Source organism: Myotis myotis, unplaced genomic scaffold (assembly GCF_014108235.1).
Source record: "Myotis myotis isolate mMyoMyo1 unplaced genomic scaffold, mMyoMyo1.p scaffold_m19_p_2, whole genome shotgun sequence".
NCBI classification, from domain to species: Eukaryota; Metazoa; Chordata; class Mammalia; order Chiroptera; family Vespertilionidae; genus Myotis; species Myotis myotis.
In genome coordinates, this window is record NW_023416324.1 from 53,066,981 (window position 1) to 53,093,598 (window position 26,618).

A 26,618-nucleotide genomic window follows, 5' to 3' on the forward strand; every position below is an offset into this window, starting at 1 on the left:
TTAAGCATACACTGACTGAAATAAAGAATCTTAAACAGGTCCAACAGCAGACTAGAGGATTGCAAGAATCAAGTCAAAGATTTGAAATACAAAGAAGCAAAAAACACCCAACCAGGAAAGCAAAAAGAAAAGAGAATCCAAAAATATGAAGATAGTGTAAGGAGCCTCTGGGACAACTTAAAGTGTACCAACAACTGAAATATGAGGGTGCCAGAAGAGAGAGAACAAAATATTGAAAACCTATTTGAAGAAATAATGACAGAAAACTTCCCCTACCTGGTGAAAGAAATAGACTTACAAGTCCAGGAAGCACAGAAAACCCCAAACAAAAGGAATCCAAAGAGGACCACACCAAGACACATCATAATTAAAATGCCAAGAGCAAAAGACAAAGAGAGAATCTTAAAAGCAGCAAGAGAGAAACAGTTAGTTACCTACTAGGGGGTACCCATACGATTGTCAGCTGATTTCTCAACAGAAACCATGCAGGCCAGAAGGGAGTGGCAAGAAATATTCAAAGTGATGAATACTAAGAACCTACAACCAAGATTACTTTACCCAGCAAAGTTATCATTCAGAATTGAAGGTCAGATAAAGAGCTTCACAGATAAGAAAAAGCTAAAGGAGTTCATCACCACCAAACCAGTATTATATGAAATGCTGAAAGGTGTTCTTTAAGGAGAGGAAGAAGAAGAAAAAGGTAAAGATAAAAATTTTGAACAACAAATACATATCTATCAACAAGTGAATCTAAAAACCAAGTGAATAAAAAACCTGATGAACAGAATAAACTGGTGAATATAATAGAATCAGGGGCATAGAAAGGGAGTGGACTGACACTTCTCGGGGGGGAAGGGGTGTGGGCGGTGCAGGAAGAGACTGGACAAAAATCATACACCTATGGGTGAGGACAGTGGGGGGGGTAAGGGCAGGGGGGGGTGGGAACTGGGTGGAGGGGAGCTATGGGGGGGAAAAGAGGAAAAACTGTAATAATCTGAATAATAAAGATTTAATTTAAAAAAAGAAAGAAAATAATTGAAATCAAAATTAAGTGAAAGACTGAGAATAGAAAATTTATATATCTATACTAATAATAGAGGAATATGCAAATTTTCTGGGACACCATCACAGTAACAGTAATGATCAAACAGCAGGCTGTGTGGGGCGACAAGGCCAGCAGGGGGGTTAGTGAGGGATGACCAAATGACTGAACAGCAGGCTGCTTGGCATGACCAGGCCAGCAAAGGGGGCAGTTGGGGTGACCAGGCTTGTGGAGAGGGCATTTGGGGGCGACCTGGTTACAAGGGGGCAGTTGGGGGTGACCAAGCCAGCAGGGAGGGCAATTGGTGGCAACCAGGCTGGAGGGGGGCAGTTAGGGGTGACCAGGCCAGCATAGGGGGGCAGTGAGGGCTACCAGGCCAGCAGGGAAGGCAGTAAGGGGCAACCATGCCAGTGGGAGTGGCAGTTGGGGTGACCAGGCTGGCAGGGGGGCAGTTGGGTGTGACTAGGTGGGCAGGGGGGCAGTTAGGGGCAACCAGGCTGGCAAGGGGGGGCCAGTTAGGGGCAATCAGGCTGGCAGGCAGAGGCAATTAGGGGTGATCAGGCTGATGGGGGGGCATTTAGGGGCAATCAGGCAGGCAGGCAGGTGAGCAGTTAGGAGCCAGCAGTCCCAGATTATGAGAGGAATGTCCGAAAGTCAGACATCCCTCAAAGGGTCCCAGATTAGAGAGGGTGAAGGCTGGGCTGAAGGGATTCCCCCCCCCCCCCCCGCCCCATGCACTAATTCCGTGCACTGTGCCTCTAATATTTGTATAATTGTCTGTTTTTCTTAATTTGATTAGAATGGGGGTATGCCTTTAGTTAAATAATAATGATGATACTACACAGAGTCTTAAGCTGTATGTTGTATTTTTCTGGCTGTTAAAATTATTTGGGTCATTCACAGTTTGCACTTGAGAAATAGAGCAAAGGAAGAGAAAGCAATTTGAAATTTGTGTTTTAAGTCTCTACCTCATTGCTTATTCACAATCACAAGTTTCCTTTTACTAAACTTCCAATAATTGTGACCAAAACACAAGCATATTAAAGGATATTTCTGAAAAGGAGACACAATTCAATGGAATCTCTATACTATATTAATGCTGCATGTGCTCCATGATTTACAAACAAATTACTCATGGAAAGAAATTAGGTTTTGTTTTGATTTAGTAATGGGAATGTGGCTTCTAGTGAAAGAGGGCTCATACTGGCAATTTTACAAATAAAGGTGTCTTTTGAAAAGAAAAAGTAATCAGAGACATTGAAGATTCCATTATTGTTCTAGTTTAATTAAATACTTTCCTAAGCCTAGTGTTTAAAAACATACATTTTCAGACCAGCAAACATTTAAAAGTTATTTTAAAAATATGTAAATAAATATATCTTTGTGTATTTAAAATTTATCAAGTATTTCCAAGCAGAAAATGTATTATTGTTGCATATTTCAGTCAAATAATTAACTCCTACATTTTTATATTACACTGTTAGTAAACTGGACTGAGACTTGATTTGGCAAGTACTGTAGCTTTGGTTCTGTCAATGTATATTTGATAAATATGACTGAATTTTAGCTTTAAAAAAAATTAAATCCAAAAGAAAACAAGATTGCTTGCCCCATTATTATTGTTTTCCTGAGGCAATTTTGCAGCTATGATTATAAATAAACTTCTATTACCAAGTCTTATTTCCCAAAAGACAAGGAAAAAAAATCCATCATTGGTTCTCCCTTGTGTGTTTCATAGTTTCTGGCAACATGTAAACTTTAAGAGATCTTGTACCCTCTTTAGGTTTAGACTTTTTGAAGCTCATCTTGACTTTCTAGGAGTTTCTACATATTTTTCTTCGGGGAAATTTAGAATGTAGAAGATGTAAAAAAGTGACCAGGGAAGAGCAAATTAAGTTAATAAATGTTGATTGAGCACATATACAACAGAACATGGGCTAGCTGTGGTAGAAATTGAAAGTATAAACTATGACTTTGAATGTCATCTAGGAGCTTGCAATCTATTTTCAAAAATTGAAATATGTAACAATATACATTCTTGTTTTCTTTTATTCAACATTCTGCAAATGAGGAACTAATAGGTTTCCAAGATCTGTGTTCGACAATAGTAGTTTAATGGTGAGTAATATTATTTACAATTCCTAGCCTTGTGGAGCTTATGATCTGGTGGTAAAGGTAGACAATCAAATACTCAAACAAGCAAACCTAAAATCGCCACTGTGATAAAAGCTACGAAGGCCAACATGGTGCTATGTCTAAAAGAGAGTAATTTGGTCTCCATTTTTCCGCCCTTTTCCCTCAGCCTGTTCTGACAGGGCAGCCTGTGTGAGCCTTTTAACATGCGTATCAGATCATGCCACTCCTCTGCTCCAGAGGCTGCCTGTATCCTTCAGAGAGACAAAGTACTTACTTCTTCTCCAAATGTCCTTCTCACTCTTCTTCTTCACCCTTACCCTTAAGTTCCCCAAACATACCAGCCATGCCCCTGCCTCAGGGCCTTAGGACTGCTCTTCTATTTAGATAGTTCTTCCTTAATAACTGAATATCTTTGTTCCCTACCTTTCTTGAAGTCTTGGTTAGAATATAATTCTCTCAATAAGGTCTTTCCAAATCATCTCAATTAAATTAAAACATCAAATATCTGGAACTCTCTAATCTCTCCCTCCCTTTATATTTCTCTAGTATTGATCACTATACAACATAGTTTATCATTTATTTACTTTATTGTCTACCTCCTGAGCTAAATTATAAGCTCAATAAAGATACAGGTTTTATCTTATCCTGTTTCTAGCACAGAGCCTGTCTGGCATATAGTAGAAATTAATACCTACTGATGAAATAGTCCATATTCATGAATGCTCAGAGAGAATCTCTCAGAAATTTGGCTTATAATTTAAGGACCCAAGTAGATGTTAATCAGCTAAAGAGAAGAAGAAATAATAATGATACTAGCAATGGTAGTAAGAATTTTATTTAGTACTACTACTAAGCCACTTACATATATTAACTCTCTATCCTTGGCTTTTCCAGATTTGCCCCTGTTACTCCATAGTGGATGCAAGAGGAAATTAACAAGGAACTTTTTAAAAATATACATTTGTAGTATCTAGAGATTTGATTCAGTCATTCTACAGAGGGTATTTGTAATACATTCTTTTTACAAGCCTCAATGTGACTCTAAAGGATATTAAATCACTTGTCTTGATAATTAGTTCAATGAGCCTAGAGGTCTAAAAAGATTTCATTAGACGAAGTAGCTTTTAAAAAGTGGAGAAACTGCCCTCGTTGGTTTTTCTCAGAGGGTAGAGCATCAGACTGAAGGGTCCCGGGTTTGATTTTAGTCAAGGGCACATACCTTGGTTGTAGGCTCAACCCCCTGGCCCTGGTCAGGCGCAAACAGGAGGCAAGCAATAGATGGGTCTCTCTCACATTGACATTTTTCTCTCTGTCTCTCCCTTCACTTCCACTTTCTCTAAAAGTCAATGGAAAAATATCCTCAGGTGAGGATTAACAACAACAGAAACAGTGGTAGAACTTGGCAAGTAGATGTTCTGTGCTTGGTACTGTTGGATGATCAAATATGTTTGAGGGATGAATGAACTGATTGATCTTTCCTTTCTTCCTACTTCAAATTCCAAGTTTGTATCCCCCTCTATAGTTTTCTGTGTCTTCTCCAAACAGAATTTATCATTGATACCTCCTTTATTCTGTTAGCCCCCACATTATCTCCATTAAATCCATATTTACCTTATATCACAGTTATTTTGTTTTGTTTATTCCACTTCATGTTTCAGTGCCTTTTAGCAATTAATGCTTTTGACCCCCAGAACCTAGCACAGTGCTTAGAATACATAGTTACTCAAAAATATCTGCTGATGTCCTCTTCCCACAAGTGGGAAGTAGTTAACTATTTTAATGTTGATGTCAGTTCTACATTAGTAGTGAGTTGAGAGGTATAATAGTATATTAGCTAACTATTGCTGCATAACAAAAATTTACCCTAAAACTCTGTGGCTGAAAACAGCAAACATCTATTGTCTTGCAGTATCTTTAAGTCAGGAATCTCAGGGTGTGGTAGCTGGATCCCCTGGCGTAAGGTCTCTTGTAAGGTGTCATTGGGTGGGGCTGAAGTAATCTCAAGGACCAAGGGAAAGCATCCACTGAGTTCATTCAATAAGTTTGAAAACAAACAAAATGAAAAACTGCTTGAAATGATTGGAAAGCTTGGATCTTAGAGCAATGGTTTGGGGCTCTAACAGTATAGTATGCTTAGTGGTTAGGCATCTGGGTTCTGGAATCTGCTTGCCAGGGATTTTTTGTATCCAGGTTATACCATTTGCTAGCCATATGATGGGATTCAGAACTTGAGTCCATCCAGAATTGTTCCTTGGCTCTTTATTTTTCTGAAGCCAAAACTGCTTGGGCAGAATCGATGCTGTACTTCTTATTATTTTTATTGCAGACTTCTACTTTTAGACACCATAAATATATCTTTGTTTAGCACAACCAATGGGATGGTTAGTGCATTAACCACCATTACTAGTATGTTCACTGTTTTCTGTCCTGATAATAGGTCTCTGATTAGATGATGTGTGTTCTTCATTTTAATAAATGCCTTCTCTAGAAAGAAAATTATCTGTGATTGATCTCTATAACTGCCAATGCATAGTGTTTTATAATTAGTTAAAATATTTTTACAACTGTGGATTTACTAATGTAATTGTGTTACTTATTTTAAGTTCTTGCAGACCAACATTTTCAATATCTAATCTAATAAAAGAGAAACATGGTAATTGGCATATGACCGCTACCCTTCCCATTGGCTAATCAGGGAGATATGCAAATTAACTGTCAGCCAAGATGGTGGCCAGCAGCCAGGCAGCTTGAAACTAACATGAGGCTTGCTTGCTTCTGTGACGGAGGAAACCAATGTTCCCCGTCTGCCTTGCAGGCCTCTGAGCCTGCAGTTTGAAACATTTTAACAAATATAGAAGCTAAAAAAAAACCCCCAGAAACCAGCTTTCAGCGAGCTGGGATCTCAGAGCTGGAGTCAGAGCTGGAGTTATACATTGTTTCGATTACCTACTTTCAGCAGCAGAGGCCTAAGAGCTGGAGCCTCAGAGCTAAAGCTGGCCCATAATTAAAAAAAGAAAAAAGAAAAAAAGGAGCGGTTGGGAGCTTCCGTCACCCGCCAGCCTGAAAACAGCCCTCGGCCCCTCACCCAGATTGGCCAGGCACCCGAGTGGGGACCGCCACCGTGAAGGGTGTGTGACCAGCTGCAAACAGCCCTCAGCCCCTCACCCAGGCTTGCCAGGCACCCCAGTGGGGACCCCAACCCTGAAGGGTGTGTGACCAGCTGCAAACAGCCATCATCCCCTCACCCAGACTGGCCAGGCACCCCAGTGGGGACCCCCACCCTGATCCAGGACACCCTTCAGGGCAAACCAGCCAGCCCCACCCGTGCACCAGGCCTCTATCCTATATAGTAAAAGGGTAATATGCCTCCCAGCACCGGAATCAGCGGAGCCGAGAGGCCTCCCGGCACTGGGATCAGTGTTACAGGGGGCAGCACCCAAACCCCCTGATCGCCCTGCAGCTCTGTGTGTGACAGGGGGTGGGGCCACAACCTCCCTATCCGCCCTGCTCTGTTCACGACAGGGGAAGGCGCCCCAACCTCCTGATCAGCCCTGCTCTGTGCCTGATACGGGGGAGCTCCCCAACCTCTGATCGCCCTGCGGCTCAGTGTGTGACAGGGTGCAGCACCCCAACCCCCTGATCGGCCCTGCTCTGTGTGTGACAGGGTAGAGCCATAACCTCCCCATCGGCCCTACCCTGAGTGTGAGAGTGGCGGCGCCCCAACCCCCTGATCGGCTCTGCTCTGTGGGTGATAGAGGGCAGCGCCCCAACCCCCTGATCCACCCTGCTCTGTGTGTGACAGGGGATGGTGCCCCAACTCCCCTATTGGCCCTACTCTGTGAGTGACAGGGGGGAGCTCCTCAACCCCCTGATGGGCCCTGCTCTGTGCATGACAGGGGGCAGTACCCCAACCCCCAGATTGGCCCTGCTCTGTGCATGACAGGGAGTGGCGCCGCAACCTCCCCATCGACCCTGCCTTGAGTGTGACAGGGGGCAGTGCCCCAACCCCCCAATCGGCCCTACCCTGAGCGTGACTGGGGGTGGCATTGCAACCTCCCGATCCGCCCTGCTCTGTGCATGACAGGGGGCGGTGCCCCAACTCCTCAATTGGCCCTGCTCTGAGCCAGACCAGGGGCTGCACCTAGGGATTGGGCCTGCCCTCTGCCACCCGGGAGCAGGCCTAAGCCAGCAGGTCGTTATCTCCCGAGGGGTCCCAGACTGCGAGAGGGCACAGGCCAGGCTGAGGGAGCCCCCCCTTCCCCCCGAGTGCACAAATTTTTGTGCACCGTGCCTCTAGTATTTTTAAATAAAGAGCCTGTAGGATACAGTTGATTACCCATATTTTTATATTCAAAAATAAATTAATGTAGTATTTTGTAGTTCACCAAATAGTAAGTTTTCTTATTTAATGAGGAAGCTCAAAAAAGGGAGTACTATATATTTTATATATGTGCTTGTAACAGGACTAACCCTTGACCTGACACTTAACTGTTGATGTATTTTTTTTGTTTTGTTTTTAAATTCCAGCTGCTGAAAATTAATTGAGCATTGATATATTTTTTAGGAGTTTTATTATTAGTCTCATCTAAGAGACAAAAATATGTATGTGTTTCTTCTTATGTTCAATAAGTTGACTCCAACTCACTTTCAAAGTATTATTTCGAAGTTGATTTTTCATGAGGAGGCAAATCACTTGTTTTCAAAATGCTTTGGCAGAAGGGTTTCTTTGGAGAAAATGGAAGTAGTTCACCAGTGGGAAGTAGTTAACAGGTGACTTGAGTTGGTGAACAGAAGTCCTGAGAAAGCTGGTTGTCAGGTGATATTTGTTTTTCTCTTTGATTATCATATCCAGTTTGGGGAGGAACATCAGTGAGAGGGAGCCTAACTTGTACTCCAATTTTCAAACCTCTAAGATTACAATATAGTGAGAAATGTTATATCTTTGGAAAACTATATAAATAAATCTCATAAGAAAAAAAATCTGACTTTTCAAATGCATAGAACATGATGTTTTCATAACATGGTGAGCATTTGAAGCCTGTTTTCTCAGCCAGGGATTTAAAAATAAGACCCTCGCATAAGGAAATGCTGTAAAAAAAAAAAAAGTTATATAAAGAAGAAAATAGCACTGCAAGGTGATGATTAGCTGGAAGGCTCATAAAATTTTGCCCATCTTATCTCTTAAAAATATGTCTTCCATTGGCTTCCTTAACAGGCATTTCTTTGTTCTCATTTTTCTTCATAGATGACTCTTCCCTTTTTTTGCTGGCTCCTTTGTTTACCATTTTCTAGCCGTAAATATCCCACAAGTAACTCCTCTTACCTTGCAGAAGTAATGCTATCTCCTATCTTCAATTATTACCTCTATAAAATAATACCACATGTATTTTCAGCCTTCTTATCACTCTTCTTTATCCATTAGTTTTCCACTTATGTTCTCATCATTTCCTAAAAAGTAATAAATGTATTTACTTGATGGAACTCCTTTATTATATGTATATAAGTTAATATATACCTAAGTTTTATTTTTACAACTTAAGAATATGGAACTTCCCTTTAATTTCTTTGATAATATTATCTTGTGGAATCATTTTCTGAGTAATTTTCAGGCCAAATTTAATTTTAACCTGAAATAATATGAGGAAGATCACAGAAGAGAACCTCATTTCTGTGACAGCCTGAAGAAACTATTTTCCAATAGGTTTTTGTATTCAAATATTTAATTAGAGCTATGTCAGATTTTTTTTAAAAAGTCATTACAAAAATATTCAGCTAATGTTATAAGTGAAAAACTCTGTAGCTACAAGAGAGAGTGTTCTCATCTAACATTTGTAATGGGTATTGAGAAGTAAATATATATATATATATATATATATATATATATATATATATATATATATAGAAAATTCTACTGAAATTAGAGCATAATGTCAAAAGAAGTACTTATTAAATCTAAAAATGCTACCATCTGAAATTCTTTCTAAGTAATATACACCTTTATACAAATGGATAAGCAATCATTGGTATCTTTAGTTGGCACAGCTTTTGATAGTCATTTAGGAACTTGTAAATTATTTTCACATCTTGATTAAGGGAGTGGCCCCAACTGAAACAACTTGTGGTGTCTGATAAGAATGCAATGAATGGCCAAGGGGAATTGGAAGAAACTTGCTCTTGCAAGTAATTAATTTGAGAAACATTAACTTTAGATGATGTTCTTACTTCCTAAATTCATAAAGGAGAGAAAGTTTTATCTTCACACTCATCTACCTTTATAGGCTTCCTCTTCTACAGTCATCATCTGTTGATAACTTCTTATCTACCCTCCATCACCAGATCTCCCATATGCTGAATCACATGATTCTACCATCTTAATAACTCTAAAATACATTCTCTCTCTCCAGGCCACTACCACTACCTCAACTCATTTTACCCTTATCTCTCTTAATTTACTGCAGAACCTGTTACATGATTACCCTGCTTCCATTCTTGCTCCCTCCACAATCCATTTGCTATATTATTACTAGAAGGATCTTTTTAAGATGCAAATCAGAACATACTTTACTCCTACTTAAAATCTCTCTGTGAGTTCCTATAAACTAAAATTTTAGAAAGAATGCGAAATTTTTAGTAGTATATAAGACTCTTCCAGATCGGTAATGTACAACTCCTACTTAGAATAAGTTTTAACTTCATTTTTTTTTTTCAGTCAACTATGAACAATTATATAGTCAGGATCATTCTTACTGGTAATGTTGCCTGTGTGGTCATTTTTGAAAATTCTTGAAAAGTAATATCAACCAAGAGCTGTATCCTCTACAGGACTATTTGAGATGGCAAGGCAAGAAATTGCTAGTTGGCATCAATAACACAAGAAGAAAAACAGCATGGAGTAGGATGGTTCTTTGGACTTCCATAGACTTGAGGATAAACTTTAGAATAAAGTTTCAGTTGGGGCCACTCCCTTAATCAAGATGTGAAAATAATTTACAAGTTCCTAAATGACTATCAAAAGCTGTGCCAATTAAAGATACCAATGATTGCTTATCCATTTGTATCAAAGGTTTATATTACTTAGAAAGAATTTCAGATGGTAGCATTTTTAGATTTAATAAGTACTTCTTTTGACATTATGCTCTAATTTCAGTAGAATTTCATATATATATACTCCTTGATACCCATTACAAATGTTAGGTGAGAATGCTCTATCTTGTAGTTACAGAATTTTTCACTTATAACATTAGCTGAATATTATTGTAATGACTTTTTTTAAAAAAAATCTGACATAGCTCTAATTAAATATTTGAATACAAAGTTCCATATCCTTACAGGAACTTTATTGTTTGGAATAATTTGGAACTTTATTGTTCTTATTTTCAAAATGGGGTTATTGATAACAATTCCATAAGATGATTGTGAGCATTAAGTGAGAAAGATGTGCTTAGTTAGATATTCTCATAGCACACATTCAAGAAATATTTGTTCCCTCTGCTTTCTAATGTCTTATTCATCTTTATAAGAATCAAAAAGGCAGGTAGTAAAGGTGAGGTTAATGCAGGGGACTATATCAACCTAGGATAAAGGTGATTGGGAAATAAAGTGAAAATACATAAGAGGATTATCAATTGCCAAAGAAGGTAGTCCCTGTGTTGGAGGAAATCTGGGAAAACACATGCAACTGGAGAGGCATGTGTGTGCATGTGTGTATGTGCGTGCGCACATGTGTGCTATCGAAATAGTAGTAGCAGTAACAGTCAGAAAATGTATAGCTCAAGATATCTCAGAGCTTCCACTTACTGAACACTTACTATTATGTACCAAGCACTGTGCTAAGTGCTTTGCATGTAGTAACTTAAATACAAGGGGATTTGAGCAGACAATGAAGATCAAAAGGAAACACAAGTGTCCGTGTGGAAAGTGCAACATAAACACTTAAGAGATAAACAGAGAAAGAGGCACCCCTATGGAGATAGAGAGCAAACGCAAAGAACATGATGTCAGTCAATCTAAGAAAAAACAGAATATTAAGGAACAGACCAATAGGAACAGATGCTGGAGAAGTATTAACATAAGGAAAAGACTAAGAAGTGTCCATTGGAATGGGCTACTAGGAGGCTTTTGATGTTATTTTTGAGAGACATTTCCCTGAAGTGGTGAAGTCTGAAGCCAGATTGAGGTGAGCTGGAGAGTGAATAGGTGGTGAGGAAAAGGGGACAGAAAGTGTAGATTACTCTTAAAAGAAAATGGTAAAGATTAGGCGAGACAGCAATAGTTTGTGGAGACATAATTGAAAACTGGTTATTGAATGTTAGAACTGGAAAATATCAAATCTAAAGCAAGTTGCATATTAATGTCTTTGGGCTCATTTTGGATTCATGAGGCATACATTTTAGAAAACATTTTCCTCTAAAACTTTGCCAATACAGATTTTCCACTAAGGAAAACAATGGTATAAGCACAAAGCGAATGAGATAACCCTGAAAGCAAAGAAAAATTTAATTTCAAAATATATATACTTATTTAAGTTCACTAGGCATAAGACACTGTATTTAATTTTGGCAATTTTTACTAAGATTGATTGCCATTTTACTTCATTGATAATTTATTTTATCTTTCTTGGGACATTTAGTTTCTCTTGATATGGTAATTTTCTATCCTTCTTCATCAATTACAATGACTTTCATAAAATGAAGTATAGAGGGAGAGCTACATGGGACCAAATAAAAAAAGCTAAAGTCATCCTGTAGAAAAAAAAAATCAGCAAAAAGAACAGTGGGGGTCTTTACGCTTACAAGCATTACTTTTAGAATCCCTGAAATTTTAAATAATAACTTCTGTCTATTTCAGTTAGGAGGATTAAATTTCAGTGCCTCTGGTAAAAAGTTATTTAACCTGGGGTCAAAGCTTCTTATACTTCATTGAGACAACTTTAGAATGTGAAAAGAAAAAGTTTAAAATTGTATATAATAGTGATTTACCCCCAGTGATAATTAATGGAATAAAGTATAAAGATAAGTAATATAAGCATTCAGAGAAAGAAATGCTTAATATGGTAAAGTATTTGCAGAAGGCTCTCATGGAGAACATGGGAATGACTGGGTGTGTGGCTGACAGAGAAAGAGAAGGGAGGCTTTCCAGGAAGAGGAGCGGGATGTACAGTAAGTGTTGAAGTTACAACCTGGAACTCAAAGGGACTCCACTTGGATCTTTTTGGGAGTCAACTAGTAAATAAAAATATCTATTAAGGGTAGTTTATGTAGTAATTCCCCTACTCTCAAAATAAAGATCTCTGATCCAATTTCTGTGTGCTCATAAAAACACCACTTCATGGGAGGTATTTTATGGTGCTTATCTTTCCATCAGTAAAAGGTACCAAGTTACTAACCTATATTTGAATCTGATTCTTAATACTGATATATGTGTTAGTTATACAAATATAACCATTATACAGTTCATTTCCTTAAGGAGTTTAAAGATTATTAAGATAGCCTTTCTGACCCTGCTGGTATTGTTCAGTGGTTGAGCATCGACCTATGAACGAGTAGGTCATGGTTTGATTCCTAGTCAGGGCACATGCCGAGGTTGTGGGCTCGATCTTCAGTGCAGGGTGTGCAGGAGAAAGCTGATCAATGATTCTCTCTCATCATTGATGTTTCTATCTCCCTTCCTCTCTGAAATCAAATATATGTGTGTGTGTGTGTGTGTGTGTGTATATATATATATATATATATATATATATATATATATATATATATATATGGCCTTTCTGTGATAAGAATTGTTTCTAGATTACAATTTTGCTAGTAGTTTTGCTATCGGTGAGGTTCCTTGGTGTCCCCACCTGATATTGGTGGAAGTGGAGCTCTTGGAGTGCCATGGGAATATGAGATATTGTGGAAAGCTATATTGATGATGAAACATTGGGGGAGTTTCCCTCCAATGTCCCATCTTCCTCCATCTGGCCATGGAAAACGTCCCATTTTGTCGTCAGTAGGGCTAAGATCAAAGCCACTATCCAGAGTTTTTCACTCCATATTAAAGTCCAGTCCAGTTAAGCATCTGGCTATATTAGCTTGTGTTCCCAACTATAGTCTATTGCTGGTGGGGTCTACATGGCCATGGGCTTTGCAACTTCTAGAACTACATGGCAGACTAGTGCAGGTACTGAGCAAGTGAGAAACAAGAGCCTAAACGTCAAGAAAAAGACTTGCAGATTTTGACTTGGAGTTTTACTAATGAATCCTTCAGAATTTTATATGCTTGCATTGATTCCAGCCACCCCCACCCCCCCAGCCAATCCATGGTTCCCCAAGCTAGACTGACAGGCAAGTAAGCACCTTCCTATGTGACCCTGAATTTACTGCACATGCATCCATTCCCTTCCCCCAGTGATTTGCAGGGAATGGACTGGTGGTTCCCTGTAGAGCATGAAGTTGCAGCTTCTTGGTGAATCTCCCAGATGACCATGTTTATAATGTCTGGCCTCCCCTTTGCTTTCTTCCTATTACTAATATTAATAACTAGCTATTTATGATGGTAACAATCTTGTTTTTTGAGGAACAAAAATAAAAACTATGTACTTTCTTAAAAATTGTAAGGCATCAGGAATTTTATGCCCTACAGAAATCCTAATGAGATCATTTATTTTAAGATTCCAATCACAGGTCCTGCCAGTTGGGGTCTGCTAAAGGTTAATGTAAAGTAAATGATCAATAAACATCTGTTGAATTGTATTATTTAAAATTTCTACCACATAATTAGTTCCTTATTTTTAATGATTAAATTCCCTTATGACTAATGGTAGATATACATTCCATTTTTTTACTCGAAATACAGTCCAATTCAATAGTTGTTTGAATGTCTACCACAAATAAAGGAGATTCAGTCTGTTACTTCATGTGGTTTCATATAGTAGACAGTGAAGTTTATTTACCAACTTTTTAAGGTTCTGGAAACTTCCTTTAACTTTTTAAGGTAAGGGAGGCATGAATAAAATTATTTTATATATGCATTTTCCAACCTAAGTGTTAATATGAGTGCATTTGCCTTAATCGCATGATAGGTATATTTGTACATCACATCTACACTAATAAAAGAGAAATATGTAAATTTGTCATCACTCTACTACACCCACCAGCCAATCAGGATGAGTATGCAAATTAACCCAACAAAGATGGCAAGTTAATTTGCATACACAGGTGCCGAGTGAAGACTGAAGGCTCCAGCCTGAATGAAGATTGAAGACAACTGAAGACTGAAAGTCTTGGCTTCTCTGCTGCAGCCAGAGTGGAGAAGCCAAGCCTCACTGCTGTGGCCAGAACTGAGAAGCCTAGCCTCAAGGCTTGGCTTCTCCTCTGTGGCCGGACCAAAGGCCTGGGTCCTGGGTCCCAGAGGAAAACTGGTGCCGGCAGCCAGGGGAATGAAGGCCTATTGCACAAATCTTCGTGCAATGGGCCTCTAGTTATATTATATTACCATAAGATTTCTGGGAGATGCCCATAATGATTCCAAAAATTATAAAAATCAATAAATGCATTCTACTCATAAGTAACATGAAATTATTCAAATGACTCCAATATGCATTACTCTCAATGGTTAAATGTCTCCTTACATTTTAAAACAAACTCAGTAAAGCATACAATAATGACTGTATGGTTTCATTAAAGCTTACATTTTGACAGTTTCTCAGAAAGTCAACACTTCATAATTAATAAACATTCAGCTAAAGATTAACTTTCTGAATGACTGAATAAGTACAAATTTAGAAAGAAAAAAAATTGCTTTGGACTATTTATTGAAACCTAAGAGCTGTTATCCATTAGGATGAAAGTTAGTTCTGGAACCCTGCCTAAGAAATTGGCTCTATAATGATAACATTAGAGATTCGTTTTTGCAATAAAATATCATGCTGTCTATTTTATGCTATATTTAAAATAAGAGAATTTATAAAAAGCTTCATTTACCTTGATCGTTAGTGACCTCTTTTAAAGGTTCCTGAGATTGAATTTACAGGCATGTGAAGTCTAAGATACAAGTGCTTGATACAAAAGGCTCTGGCATTCATTTTCGAGCTGAATCTATAGTGCTTCTAACTGACAGAATGCTTCCTCTTATCTGAGTCAGTTCATCTACTTAAAGGTTAATGTTAATGAGATCAAGGTCACAGGAGGGGCTTGATGAAAAGAAACTTTGAAGTCAAATAGACCTAGATTTGAATCCCAGTTCTGGCCCTTACTGCTATATGACCTCATAAGTTACCTAGTCTTCAGTTTCTTCACCTTTAGAATGAAATAGAAGCACCTGTCTTTCTGTGTTTGGGGGGTAGAACAGTTAAAGGATACTCCAGGTACTATTTATGCACTTAGTTCAGGGTCTGACACATAATATGTCCTCAATAAATGTTAATTGTGGTCTTAATTTTGTAATAGAAAAACAATTCACTTTACACATTGTATATTCTATTAATCATTAGTCACCAATATCCAAATATCAACAAAAACATTACCCTGAAAATGTATAGAAGTGTAGACACCTGCTTATATTTTGGGACCCACCAGAAATTTTAGATGATCCAACAAGAATTCCTTATCCCTTCTTTGGCCGTAGTAATCAGTTCTAATACTATCCCGGGGATTGAATAATCTATGAGGATAATCGTGTAAAAAAACAATTTTAGCTCAATAAATTTTGTTTGATATAGGAATAAATATATAATTAATGAATGAGCTATTTTTTAAAAATATATTTTATTGATTTCAGAGAGGAAGGGAGAGGAGAGAGATAGAAACATCAATGATGAGAGAGAACCATTGATTGGCTGCCTCCCTGCACACCACCCACCAGGAATTAAGCCTACAACCTGGGCATGTGCCCTTGACCAGAATCAAACCTGGGACCCTTTACTCTGCAGGCCAACCCTCTATCCACTGAGCCAAACTGGCTAGGGCATAAATGAGCTATTTAAAACTGTGGAACACTCAGAAACAAAGCTTGAGGCAAGTGACTAAAGATTCACTTCCTCGTTGGCAGTGACTTGCTCCATGAGTTTGAGAAATTTCCTAGTTCCTTGGATGCTCAGTTTCTTCCTCTTTAAAACATAGGGCTTTGACATGTAATGACCCTGGTCTCCTCTAGTTCTGTGGGGCTGTGATTCTAATAGGCAAGGAAACTTGACTTAAAAAACAGTTTGTTTATAGAAACAGAAAACGTGTTAGAGCAGGGGTGGGCAACCCCTGGCACGCGTGCCAAACATGGCACGCCAGTAACTTTTGCTGGCACGCGAAATCCTCTCTTATAATCTTCCATTTAAAATTTTTTTCTTAATATCGACTTTTTGCCGAAACCGGTTTGGCTCAGTGGATAGAGCGTCGGCCTGCAGACTGAAAGGTCCCAGGTTCGATTCCGGTCAAGGGCATGTACCTGGGTTGCGGGCACATCCCCAAAAGGAGATGTGCAGGAGGCAGCTGATCGATGTTTCTCTCTCATCGATGTTTCTAACTCTCTCTATCTCTCTCCCTTCCTCTCTGTAAAAAATCAATAAAATATATTTAAAAAAAATATATCGACTTTTTTATTTTTCATATAAATTCAGTGTAGGTGCATCTTAGATAAATAAATAATTTTACATAACAAGTTATCTTAAAGACCATAGACATGGATTGACGAGATAGGGGAAGAGCAATGTCTATGCCTCTGCCTTAACTCTCCCTGGTTTCCTATATCTGACCAGTGTTTTGGTTTCATCCATGTACGCTTGTGAATCTTTGTTCTCAGTGATGAATTTTGTTAAGTCTCATAATAGGAGTAGCCTGACGGATGAAAGTAGTAGCTCGTGCATATCTCTGAAGGTCACGAAATATAAACCTGATGTAAAATCTCTGTCATCAGTGATGCAGCAGCAAAAGTCCCACCGATAATATCAAACAGAGTCATAAAGGTTTCTGTCAGACTGTCAGTGTACATGTATACATTAAAAAATAAATGTATTTTTCATCATCATATACTGTGTTTTTGTCGCTCGAATGAATTTTATTATTTCTTCAAGGTTCTTCACATACGTACACCTTAGGAGATATCAAGTAGGCGTAACATGGTCTCAAAAAATTAGGGTTGGCACACAGAAAAAATTTGAATCAGAGATTTTGCTGGTTTTGGCACGCACTCACGAAAAGGTTGCCCACCCCTGTATTAGAGGGTAAGTCCATTGAGCTCTTAGATCCCATCTTCCTAATATGTCTTTTCAGTCTAATAGAATTTTGAAATTTCCCAAATGTACATTATTTGGCCAACTGAAGAATAAACAGTGCATTAGGAAAATCCACAATTAAAATGAACACATCTTAAGAAAATTATTCCAATTATTTTTTCAGAGAAGAGAGAGTTAGAAATGGGTCTTGGGAATAGAAGAAACCTGAAGGTTTGTTGGTGACCTATAGCTTTTTATAAAGACACCTTGGCAACAGATACTGGTAGTGTTTTTCACTTGCTCATTCATTCATTTGTTCATTCATTCATTCATTCATTTAACAAATGCTTAGTGAATGATTAAAGCACTTTCTCTTTAGTAAGGGTGATAAGGCATTATATAAATTCTTAAAATTTTCTAAATGGCATGAAAAAAGTTATATGAGATTTGCGAGAAAGACAAGTCAGTTGGGAGGAAGCAAGGGAAATCAAAGAAATTTTAGAGGAAATGGCATTTAGCTTGAGTGTAAACATCTGCAGATTGGACAGAAGAGAATTCCTGGATGAGGAAGTAATATGAACAAAGACTCAGAAGGAGCAGAAAACAAATACAGTTTGATTGTACAATTGGGCTTACGAAGGCGAGAAATGGAAAATAACTAAATAAGACACCATCAGATTGAAAGGACCTTGAATGCCATATAAAGGGTTTGGTCTTTATTTTCTAGGCAAAAACAAGCCTTTGGAGGTTTTGGAGAAGTGAGTTAGAAGAAAAATGTGTTTCAAGATTCCTGAAGAAGAATGTATGGTGGTTGTAAATTGAACTTCCATGGGCAGGTTCCCCAAATAAAGCTCCTGAGCTCTCTTTCTTTTCCAGGCTGTTGATGTGCTGTTGCAGCATGGAGCTAATGTCAATGTTCAGGATGCGGTTTTCTTCACCCCATTGCACATTGCAGCATACTATGGGCATGAACAGGTAAGTATTTCCCAAGGCTGGGGGACCACCTGAGCACTTTAGGCTTTCATTGAACTGTTCTAGCTTCAAAGAAAAGATATTTAAGGTATTCTTTGAATTATTTTTCCATATTCTTATTAGCTGCATCCTTGAGGAAATTGTAGATCATTAGAAACATCGCAGTTGCTGAGTTAATCATTTTTACTGGTTATTTTAGTAAACAAGGGAGGCTAAGAGCACATTGGTAGGTGTACAGCCACAGTCAGCCTGAGTTTGATAAATTCCTAGCTTTAATACCATGTGATCTTCAGTTTCTTCATCTAGATTCTAGAATGGGGAAAATATGAACAGAATCTACCTCAGAGGGTTGCTGTTATGATGAACTATTAAAGTGTTTGGCAAATGCTTAATAAATGTCACTGTGTTGATGCCAATGATGATATCAATAAAACAAATCACAAAATCCTTTCCAGCAGTTCTCTGAAAAAAAATAGATTATTCAGAAATTGCATTTCCCCTTTTCTATTGTCATGGGATATGGAAAGCTGAAAAACATCGCCTGAAATATGTTCTAGTTTCCAGAACCTGTGAATGTAACCTTCAAAGGCACTTTGCAAGTGTGGTCAAGATAAGGACCTTGAGATAAGAGATTATCCTGGACTATCTGGATGGTCCTGCTATAATCACAGGGAAGTAGGAAGTCAGAGGAAGTCAGGAACAGGAGATGTGACAATGGAAGCAAGAGGTTACAGTCATGCAGGACGGGCCCGTAAGCTGAGGAAGCCAGGCAGCCAACAGAAGCTGCAAAAGCAAGGAAATGAAAGCCTCCAGAGAGAGTGCAACCTTGAATTTAGACAGCTGACCTCTAGAACTATGAGAGAATAAACCTGGGTTGTTTTAATCCCATAAGTGTGGTAATTTGCTATCGTGACAATGGGAAACTGACACTGGAATAACCTAGATAAACAAAAAAACAATCACGAACAGTGCTTTAAATATATCATTTCCTTTAAACACGATTATATAACAAGCACATATTTATAACACTTGATATTCTGTAATAAAGTAGTATGTCTAGAATGACTTAAAGTTTACAATGTACATTCATTTAATACATAATTTTATTTAACCTTCACGTCAACCTTATGAACTTAAGATGTAAGTGAGCTCATACTATAGAATAGGCACTGTGATGAGACCTTTATGTGGATTTTTTAAAAAATTTAGCCACAACCTTGAACTTAGCTGTCATTTTCCCCTTCTTATGAATGCTGCACATGGCGCCCACTCAGGTCAGGGAGCATGCCAGAGTTATGCAGATAATAATAGAAAACCTGGAATAGGTATTCAGGCCTGTCTTATCCCAAAGCCCATATTCATTCTGGTGTACCAAAGAGCCTCTTGCTATTCCTCTTATACCAATGAACCAAATCATGAAGTCCAGGCAGTTCATCTAGTGTTCAAGTTAGAATCCAAGGACAAGTGCTCTACCACCAAAGTCCATTGATCTTCAACCTTAGCATATTGAAAATGTGGTGAAGGCCTGGGGCAAGGGGTGGGTGCAGACTAAAAGGGATAAGTGGGGAAAAAAGGGGACATCTGTAATACTTTCAACAATAAAGATTTTAAAAAAAGACAAAAATTTTACACATTGCTTTCAAACACTGCCCTTTTGCCATACTCAAAGAACTAAATAGAATCAAATAAAATGGAAGTATAAACATAATTGGGAAATCAAAACTGACACAATCTTTTGACATCCCACTTTCACTCTTCCTCATTATATATTCTAGGTCACTAATCTGACTCCATTTTAGAGTAGGGTGATACCTTTTTACCGTTGTAGAGGTCATTCCACTGTATTGCCTGAGGATCCCAAGTTGAAAATCAAACTTACTTCTGTCCCTGTGCTGTTCTAGTCATTCTGCCCTTATTTTCTATTCTAGCTGGCATGTGCTTGGACACTCTCAGACCTGTGAAGTGTGACTATAGCCAGGGAAGACTTCTCATTTCATTGATGTGCTGCACATAGGGCACCGGAGTGCACTGGAGAGCTGGGCACTGAAAATGCTTTTGAAAGTACAGGGTCCAAAAGCCCAGGAGATGAAAAAATCCCATACTTTTCTGACTTCAGGAACAGGCAGCATATACACAACACATGTTATCTGTAGAGTAGTTCTCTTTGGATATTAACCTCATCACCCAGCAGAACTCTAAAGAGCTTTTATGCATGTTTGGTGTAGAGCTAAATTTGTTTACTTCCCCTGAATATATAGTCACAGACTTATACAATTATGCTAAAATGTGGATGGTCCTTTTACGATAAAGGACTCGCTTTCTGTATGCAAAGACAGCACATAAGTAATTTATGGATGCTACCATCATTTGCTAAAATATGCTGACGGGAGAATGGCCCATTCAATATATAAATGTGCCTGATGTGCCATGTTCCTTGCCATTTGTTTATTTACTTATTTTTAAGTAGAAGAGTAGATGTTTTGTACCAAGAGCAATATTTCCTAGGTATATAATAATACTGCTTAATAGACAATCGATTTTGAAGATAGTTTAAATCTGTCTATTATAAAGTCACATAATCAGAATTTATGGAGTCTGTGTAAGTGGAAATATCTGCTTAGGAGTGCAAGGTTCTTGAGATTAAACTTCTACTGCTCTTATTTCTCCTGAATTAAATATCGGTCTACCCATTAGCCAACAAAGGGACAAAGTATACATGTTTCACATTGGTGCTCTCACTTCTGCCAACATTTATTAATAGGCACTTTTCTAAGTGCTTTATAAGTAATAAGTCATTTAATTTTCACAACAACTCTATGAGATAGAACTATTATTATTCTTATCTTAGCAATGAAGAAACTGATGTTTCAAAAATGGAATAATTTATTTAAGGTGACATAACTAATAAAAAAAGTCTAAATTTTAGAACCTTTGTTGCTTACCCACTACACTCAATAGGAAGTTTCACCACATCCCACTCAGATAGCTAATATTTTTGCGTGGACTTTCTATCAAATATGTACCATATTCCTGAGAGGTTTCTACCCAATACATGTTTATTTGATGCCATATAGAAAGTTGAAATAGTTTTAGAGCTTAAATTCACTGTTATGCTTACACCTCAGTGGTCAGGACAAGTGAGGGGTCCTCCCATAACTGTCATATTAAATAACTTACTTCTGGGGGTCACTGTGGTGACTGCTAAAATTCTCAGGGAAGGAGGCAATGTCAGGTTTAGAGAAATTATTTGGAAGATTCCTAAGTGAATATGTAAATAATTCTAATGAATCCCAATTACCTGAAACAGCCTCTGGCCAACTCAAATACTTCGTCTCTCTCCATCCCTTTGGATGTGATCAGCATACTGGGGAAGATTCCCAGGGCTAGGGTAGCTATCTGTCATTTACAAAAAATCCAGAAAAGGACCCAGAAGTCCATTAGCAAGATGACCATGAGTGACCTATGAATGGAGGTGCTGTGAAAATCAAGAATCAAGGGAACACTACTAGCTCTAGCCAGAAGGAGACTTTCAAAAAAAAAATTTCAGTAAATTATGGGTGAATTCAGAGAGGATTGTTTATATACAATGAAGACCCCGCCCTAAACATCTTGTTAGGTGATATAATAATAAATTATTTTTAGGCCAGCTGAGTTAGGATTTTCTGCTATTTTCAGGTAAAAATAACTTAAGAGACGGCCTAAATAATATGTCTTCTTCCATATTGCCAAAAGCTTTGCATGATTTTTTGACTTTTGTTACTAATTTCAAATGAATGGATCCTTTAGATAACCCGCCTCCTTTTGAAATTTGGTGCTGATGTAAATGTAAGTGGTGAAGTTGGAGATCGGCCCCTGCACCTAGCAGCTGCAAAAGGATTCTTTAATATTACAAAACTCTTAATGGAAGAAGGCAGCAAAGCAGATGGTAAGATTATATGTTTAGAAGACCTTTGCCCTCTTATTTACTGGAAAATATCTTAAAGAAGATTAATTCTGTCCTTATGCAATAATTTGTCCTGTAAGTCATAATTTATTATACTTAAAATATTAACTAAATCTATGTGTTCATTCTTCTTTATACATTTTAGCTCAGTTCTTAATATATTAGGTGCTGCAGTTAAAAGTAGTGGGATTGTCCTAGAAAAATGATTCCTATTTGTTGTTATTCACTAATCTTTTTCTTTTATTGAGATCAAGTTTATATACAGAAAAATTCTTAAATCTTAAGTGAATATTGACTTAACTGACTATTTACTTACACATACACCCATGTAAAAACCAGCCATGTCAAGTTATAGAATATTTTCATCTGGAAGGGTGAGCTCTGGAAATTTCCCTTGTTCCTCCTTCTGAGTAAATAGCTTTCACCACCAAAGGTAATCAATATTTTGACTTCTGTTGCCATAGGTTAGTTATTTTTCTGTTCTGGCAGTTAATAATTTTGTGACCACCTTCTTTTGATCAATATTATGATTTTGACTTTCATTTATATTGTTGCATGAATTATAGTTTGGAATTTAAAATAGTTGTTATTTTTCAATTATAGTGGATATACAATATTATATTAGTTTCAACATGTAAACAACATTAAATTAGTGTACAACATGTATACATACATATATTTATGAGTGAAATTTCCAAATCAGAAGGTATGCACATGTTTAACGTTTGAAGAAATTTCAGAGAGTTTTCCAAAGTGTCAGTATCCCTTTTCACTCTCATATCAACATATGAGAGTTCCCTATATCTCCCCTAATATTTGATATTACTATTATTTTAAATGGAAATGAAATTAGAGTGTGATAAATTTTGGGGGAAATAGCTTTAGAAAATGACCTACAGATTTTAGATGCAGTTAATAGAATAGAATTTCCTGCAAATTTATATTTTTTAAATTATAAAATGAGTTTTTGGAAAATTGATTGAAAGTAGAGCATGAAAAAAATTTCCTTTCTCTTTCTTTTTCTCTTCCTCATAAACTTTACTTTGACACAGATTCCCTCAGAGTTACATCTTGTCATTAAATTCTCTCAGGCAAATCCAACATTCTTTCACTGACCCCCAAGAGACCTAATTAAAAGCCCAGCTGTAAGAGCTGCTGGCCTTTGCAGCAGAAACGATGCACATTTATAAAAGGACAAGGTTGTCAAAGCTCTAGAACTTCCCGTTCCTTGGTCCCAAATTGAGACTGATATTCGGCTAATAAAGCTAACCAAAGTTTTCATTTACTCATAAGGAAAACACAAAGGCTCCCAGACACGACTCTGAGGAGAGGCTAAGGAAGTTTCCAGTTTCCATGTTGGAAACAGAGCTATTTTATTTTGTAAAATTTAAGAAACCTAGTTTGTGTCATTTTCTATGAGCCAGTGTGCGGTGTGCGATAACTTAGGCATCTTTATCGCATTAGCATAAACAACCATGCCGCCCAGACGCAGGGCAGGCTGTCCCTGGAGCTTGTTAAGCAGTCTCTGGATTCTGTTAGCCTAGAATAGGCAGGGGTACACCTCAATGAACCACTGAACACATAATTGTGTTTTTTGAAACCGCCTCACTCTTCCAAGGAGCCAGGAACTGCTCATTTTCCCCCTTTTATTGTCAATGCCTAACTGCTTTTTACTCATCTTCGTAACTCTAAAGCTCGGTGGTGTCAAAATGAGTGTCATTTATGATCAGCATGTCTCCAGAATCAAAGGACTCTTCTACAAAAGGTATTGAAATGTGTACTGCACCTGAATTCCCCCTACATCCCAGCCTCATGTGATATAATTATAAGCATTTTCTTTCCGATTGACACAAGCTCTACATGCCTCCTACTCAATCATTTAACAACTCGAGAGACAGCATGACTCAGATTTTTAAATATATTTTTTAGATTATCTTTTAATACACACTTGATATTTAAGTCCCTTTTGCACTTCAACCAATTGCAAAGAATAAACCAGAAGATCTGTTATGGTGACGGACATTACACATTTATTATTTGCTAGTTCACTGATTCCAAAATGTAGCTAAGCCTCCAGTTGATGTATTTATTTACCACAGGATCTTGTCTATCATAAATGGACATAGGAGGAAGAATAAATGAATTACCCCCAAAAGGAGCACAATTTGAAATCTGATATTTTCAGTATGTTTCCTTGGTAACAGAATGTCACAAATGAAAATAAATTTGCGTTACAAAATTAGCCAAAATGCAATTCTGAAAGTACCCTCTTCTGTTCAACATGGCTGGGAGGCTGACCTACTCAGTCGTGTATCTTTTAAGTCTCCATCTTTTTTCTTATATCTCTCAGGGCAATGAAAAGGGATAAATGTAATGCTTATTGAATGAGATGGAAAAGGTCAAAATATTGTTGAACTCCCTAAGAAGAAAATGGTGATACATTCGTCACAATCTTTAAAATTCAGGATGTTTAAATTTGTTATCCTCTGACTGTTAAAATCTATAATTCTTTTAACATGAAATTGAATATTGTAGAAAGTCATAAAATTTCTAGGACATGGTCAATAAGAGGAAGTATTTATTCTTTAAAGTATACCTTGTCAGAAATATTACACAGATTTATTATTGAAAATCTAAGACACACGTGGGAATTGCTTTAGAGAGCTAATAGTATGTGCTAATATTGCTGGTTAATATGAAATTTTTTGTTTTATCTTTAAGATCAATAAACAGACATAAGCAAGTAATAACATCCATTCACCCATCCCTTTATCCAATCTATCTTTCAAAAGACATTACTGAATACATATTCTCTTAAAAGTGGAGGAGTAGACACTAAATATTTTTCAAATACCAATGATTCACAAATACTGCTTTGCTTGAAATTTTACTTTATTTAAATATTTCAATAAGATGTTAAGTTAGAGAAAATAGAATATCATTCATATATCCAATTTCCTCAGAGAAGATAAAATAACATATACTTTTCTTGTCCTTGCAAATTGGTCCAAGACAAAACTAAGTAAGTCACAATGACTGAAGCATAAATATAAGTGTATACATCTAAGCTCTATACCTGATCCAGATTTCTCCTGACTTGTCCCTTTAGTTGGCATTTATATATTCTTTGATGGGAACAATATCTAGGCCATTACAGGTAATTCACCAAGTGGATAATCTACTTTGAAGTCTCTCAATTCAACTATAGAAGAATAATGTTGGGTGGGGCCAGGGATGGCCAAAGGCAAATTATGAATTAATAGAAGATTGTGCTTCATTCTGTTTTACAATGTCCCCTCTGGACCTCAAGAACTCTTATGTGACCTCCAGATGCTCTGGACTCCCTACTGTCCTCAGGCATCGACTCACAGTATTGACTTTCCCTGGCTTCCAACAGGATGTGAACAAAGGAAAAGTATCATAAAAAGGAAGATAATCAAAACAACTAGAAACACTCTTCTGAAGGAAGGACACCCTGCTGAGTCACTCATTAATAGAAAGGAATCAAAGGTTTATTTTTCAGTAACAGCTTCGGGAGAAGGAGTTCAGTGATTTTGCTAAAGAATTTCCCTGTGGCTTATTATCTTTCAGGAAAATAAAATGAGAGTAATTATCTAAAAATATAGCAGCTACAAGGCCTCAATTCATGTTCATTACATTTCAAATGGTGATTATAATAACAGTACAGTAGTAATGAACTAATACTTACACATTTTTAAATTAACTATTTTCTTCCCTTTTTTCCCCTGTCATTCATCATTAAATTTTTTCCCCTTTGATTCTTTTGGTTCTACAAACAATTTGTATATATATGAGGATTAATTGGGTTTGTTAAGGACTATTATTTTCTATCCTGAATAAAGCACTCTGTACATATTTTTAAATGGCTATAGACCAGTTGATTCAGTTATTTTAGTTTTAAAAATTGTGCTAAAGCTAATCCAGAATTGGTGTTCAGTTATTATTACTTTAGTCCTGTAATTCTTGACAATCCAACTAGCTTTTAAGTTTTATTATGAGGGTATCGACTCTATGCATTTATAGCTTATTGGTCTTAGCACTTAGCAAATGTCTAGGAGGGAAATTAGTAAAAAGGGAGAGAAGACATTTTTATTAAGTGCCTAATATGTGATAGGCATCATGCTAGAAGCTTTCCAATTATGTTCTCCTTGAATCCTTTCAGCATCCCTGCAACAATTGTGTTATTACATCTATTGCTACTGAGAAGAAATCAATACATCTGACACCTGGCACAGTGCTGGTGCCTAGCGATCATTTCAGACTTGTTGAGGAATGAATAGGTATCAGTCAGGTCTTCTCATCTGCAGGCACTGGAAACT

At 37.4% G+C, this 26,618-nt stretch overlaps 1 protein-coding gene across 2 annotated transcripts in view; it reads left to right on the plus strand.

The window, feature by feature from the left end:
- LOC118676383 (serine/threonine-protein kinase TNNI3K) overlaps positions 1-26,618 on the plus strand; it is a 313,120-nt gene that overhangs the window by 89,121 nt on the left and 197,381 nt on the right. For both annotated transcript variants that reach the window (XM_036350223.1, XM_036350224.1), the window contains 2 exons: positions 18,240-18,338; positions 22,122-22,260. In XM_036350223.1, coding sequence (XP_036206116.1) covers positions 18,240-18,338; positions 22,122-22,260 — 238 coding nt within the window. The remainder of the gene's footprint in view (positions 1-18,239; positions 18,339-22,121; positions 22,261-26,618) is intronic.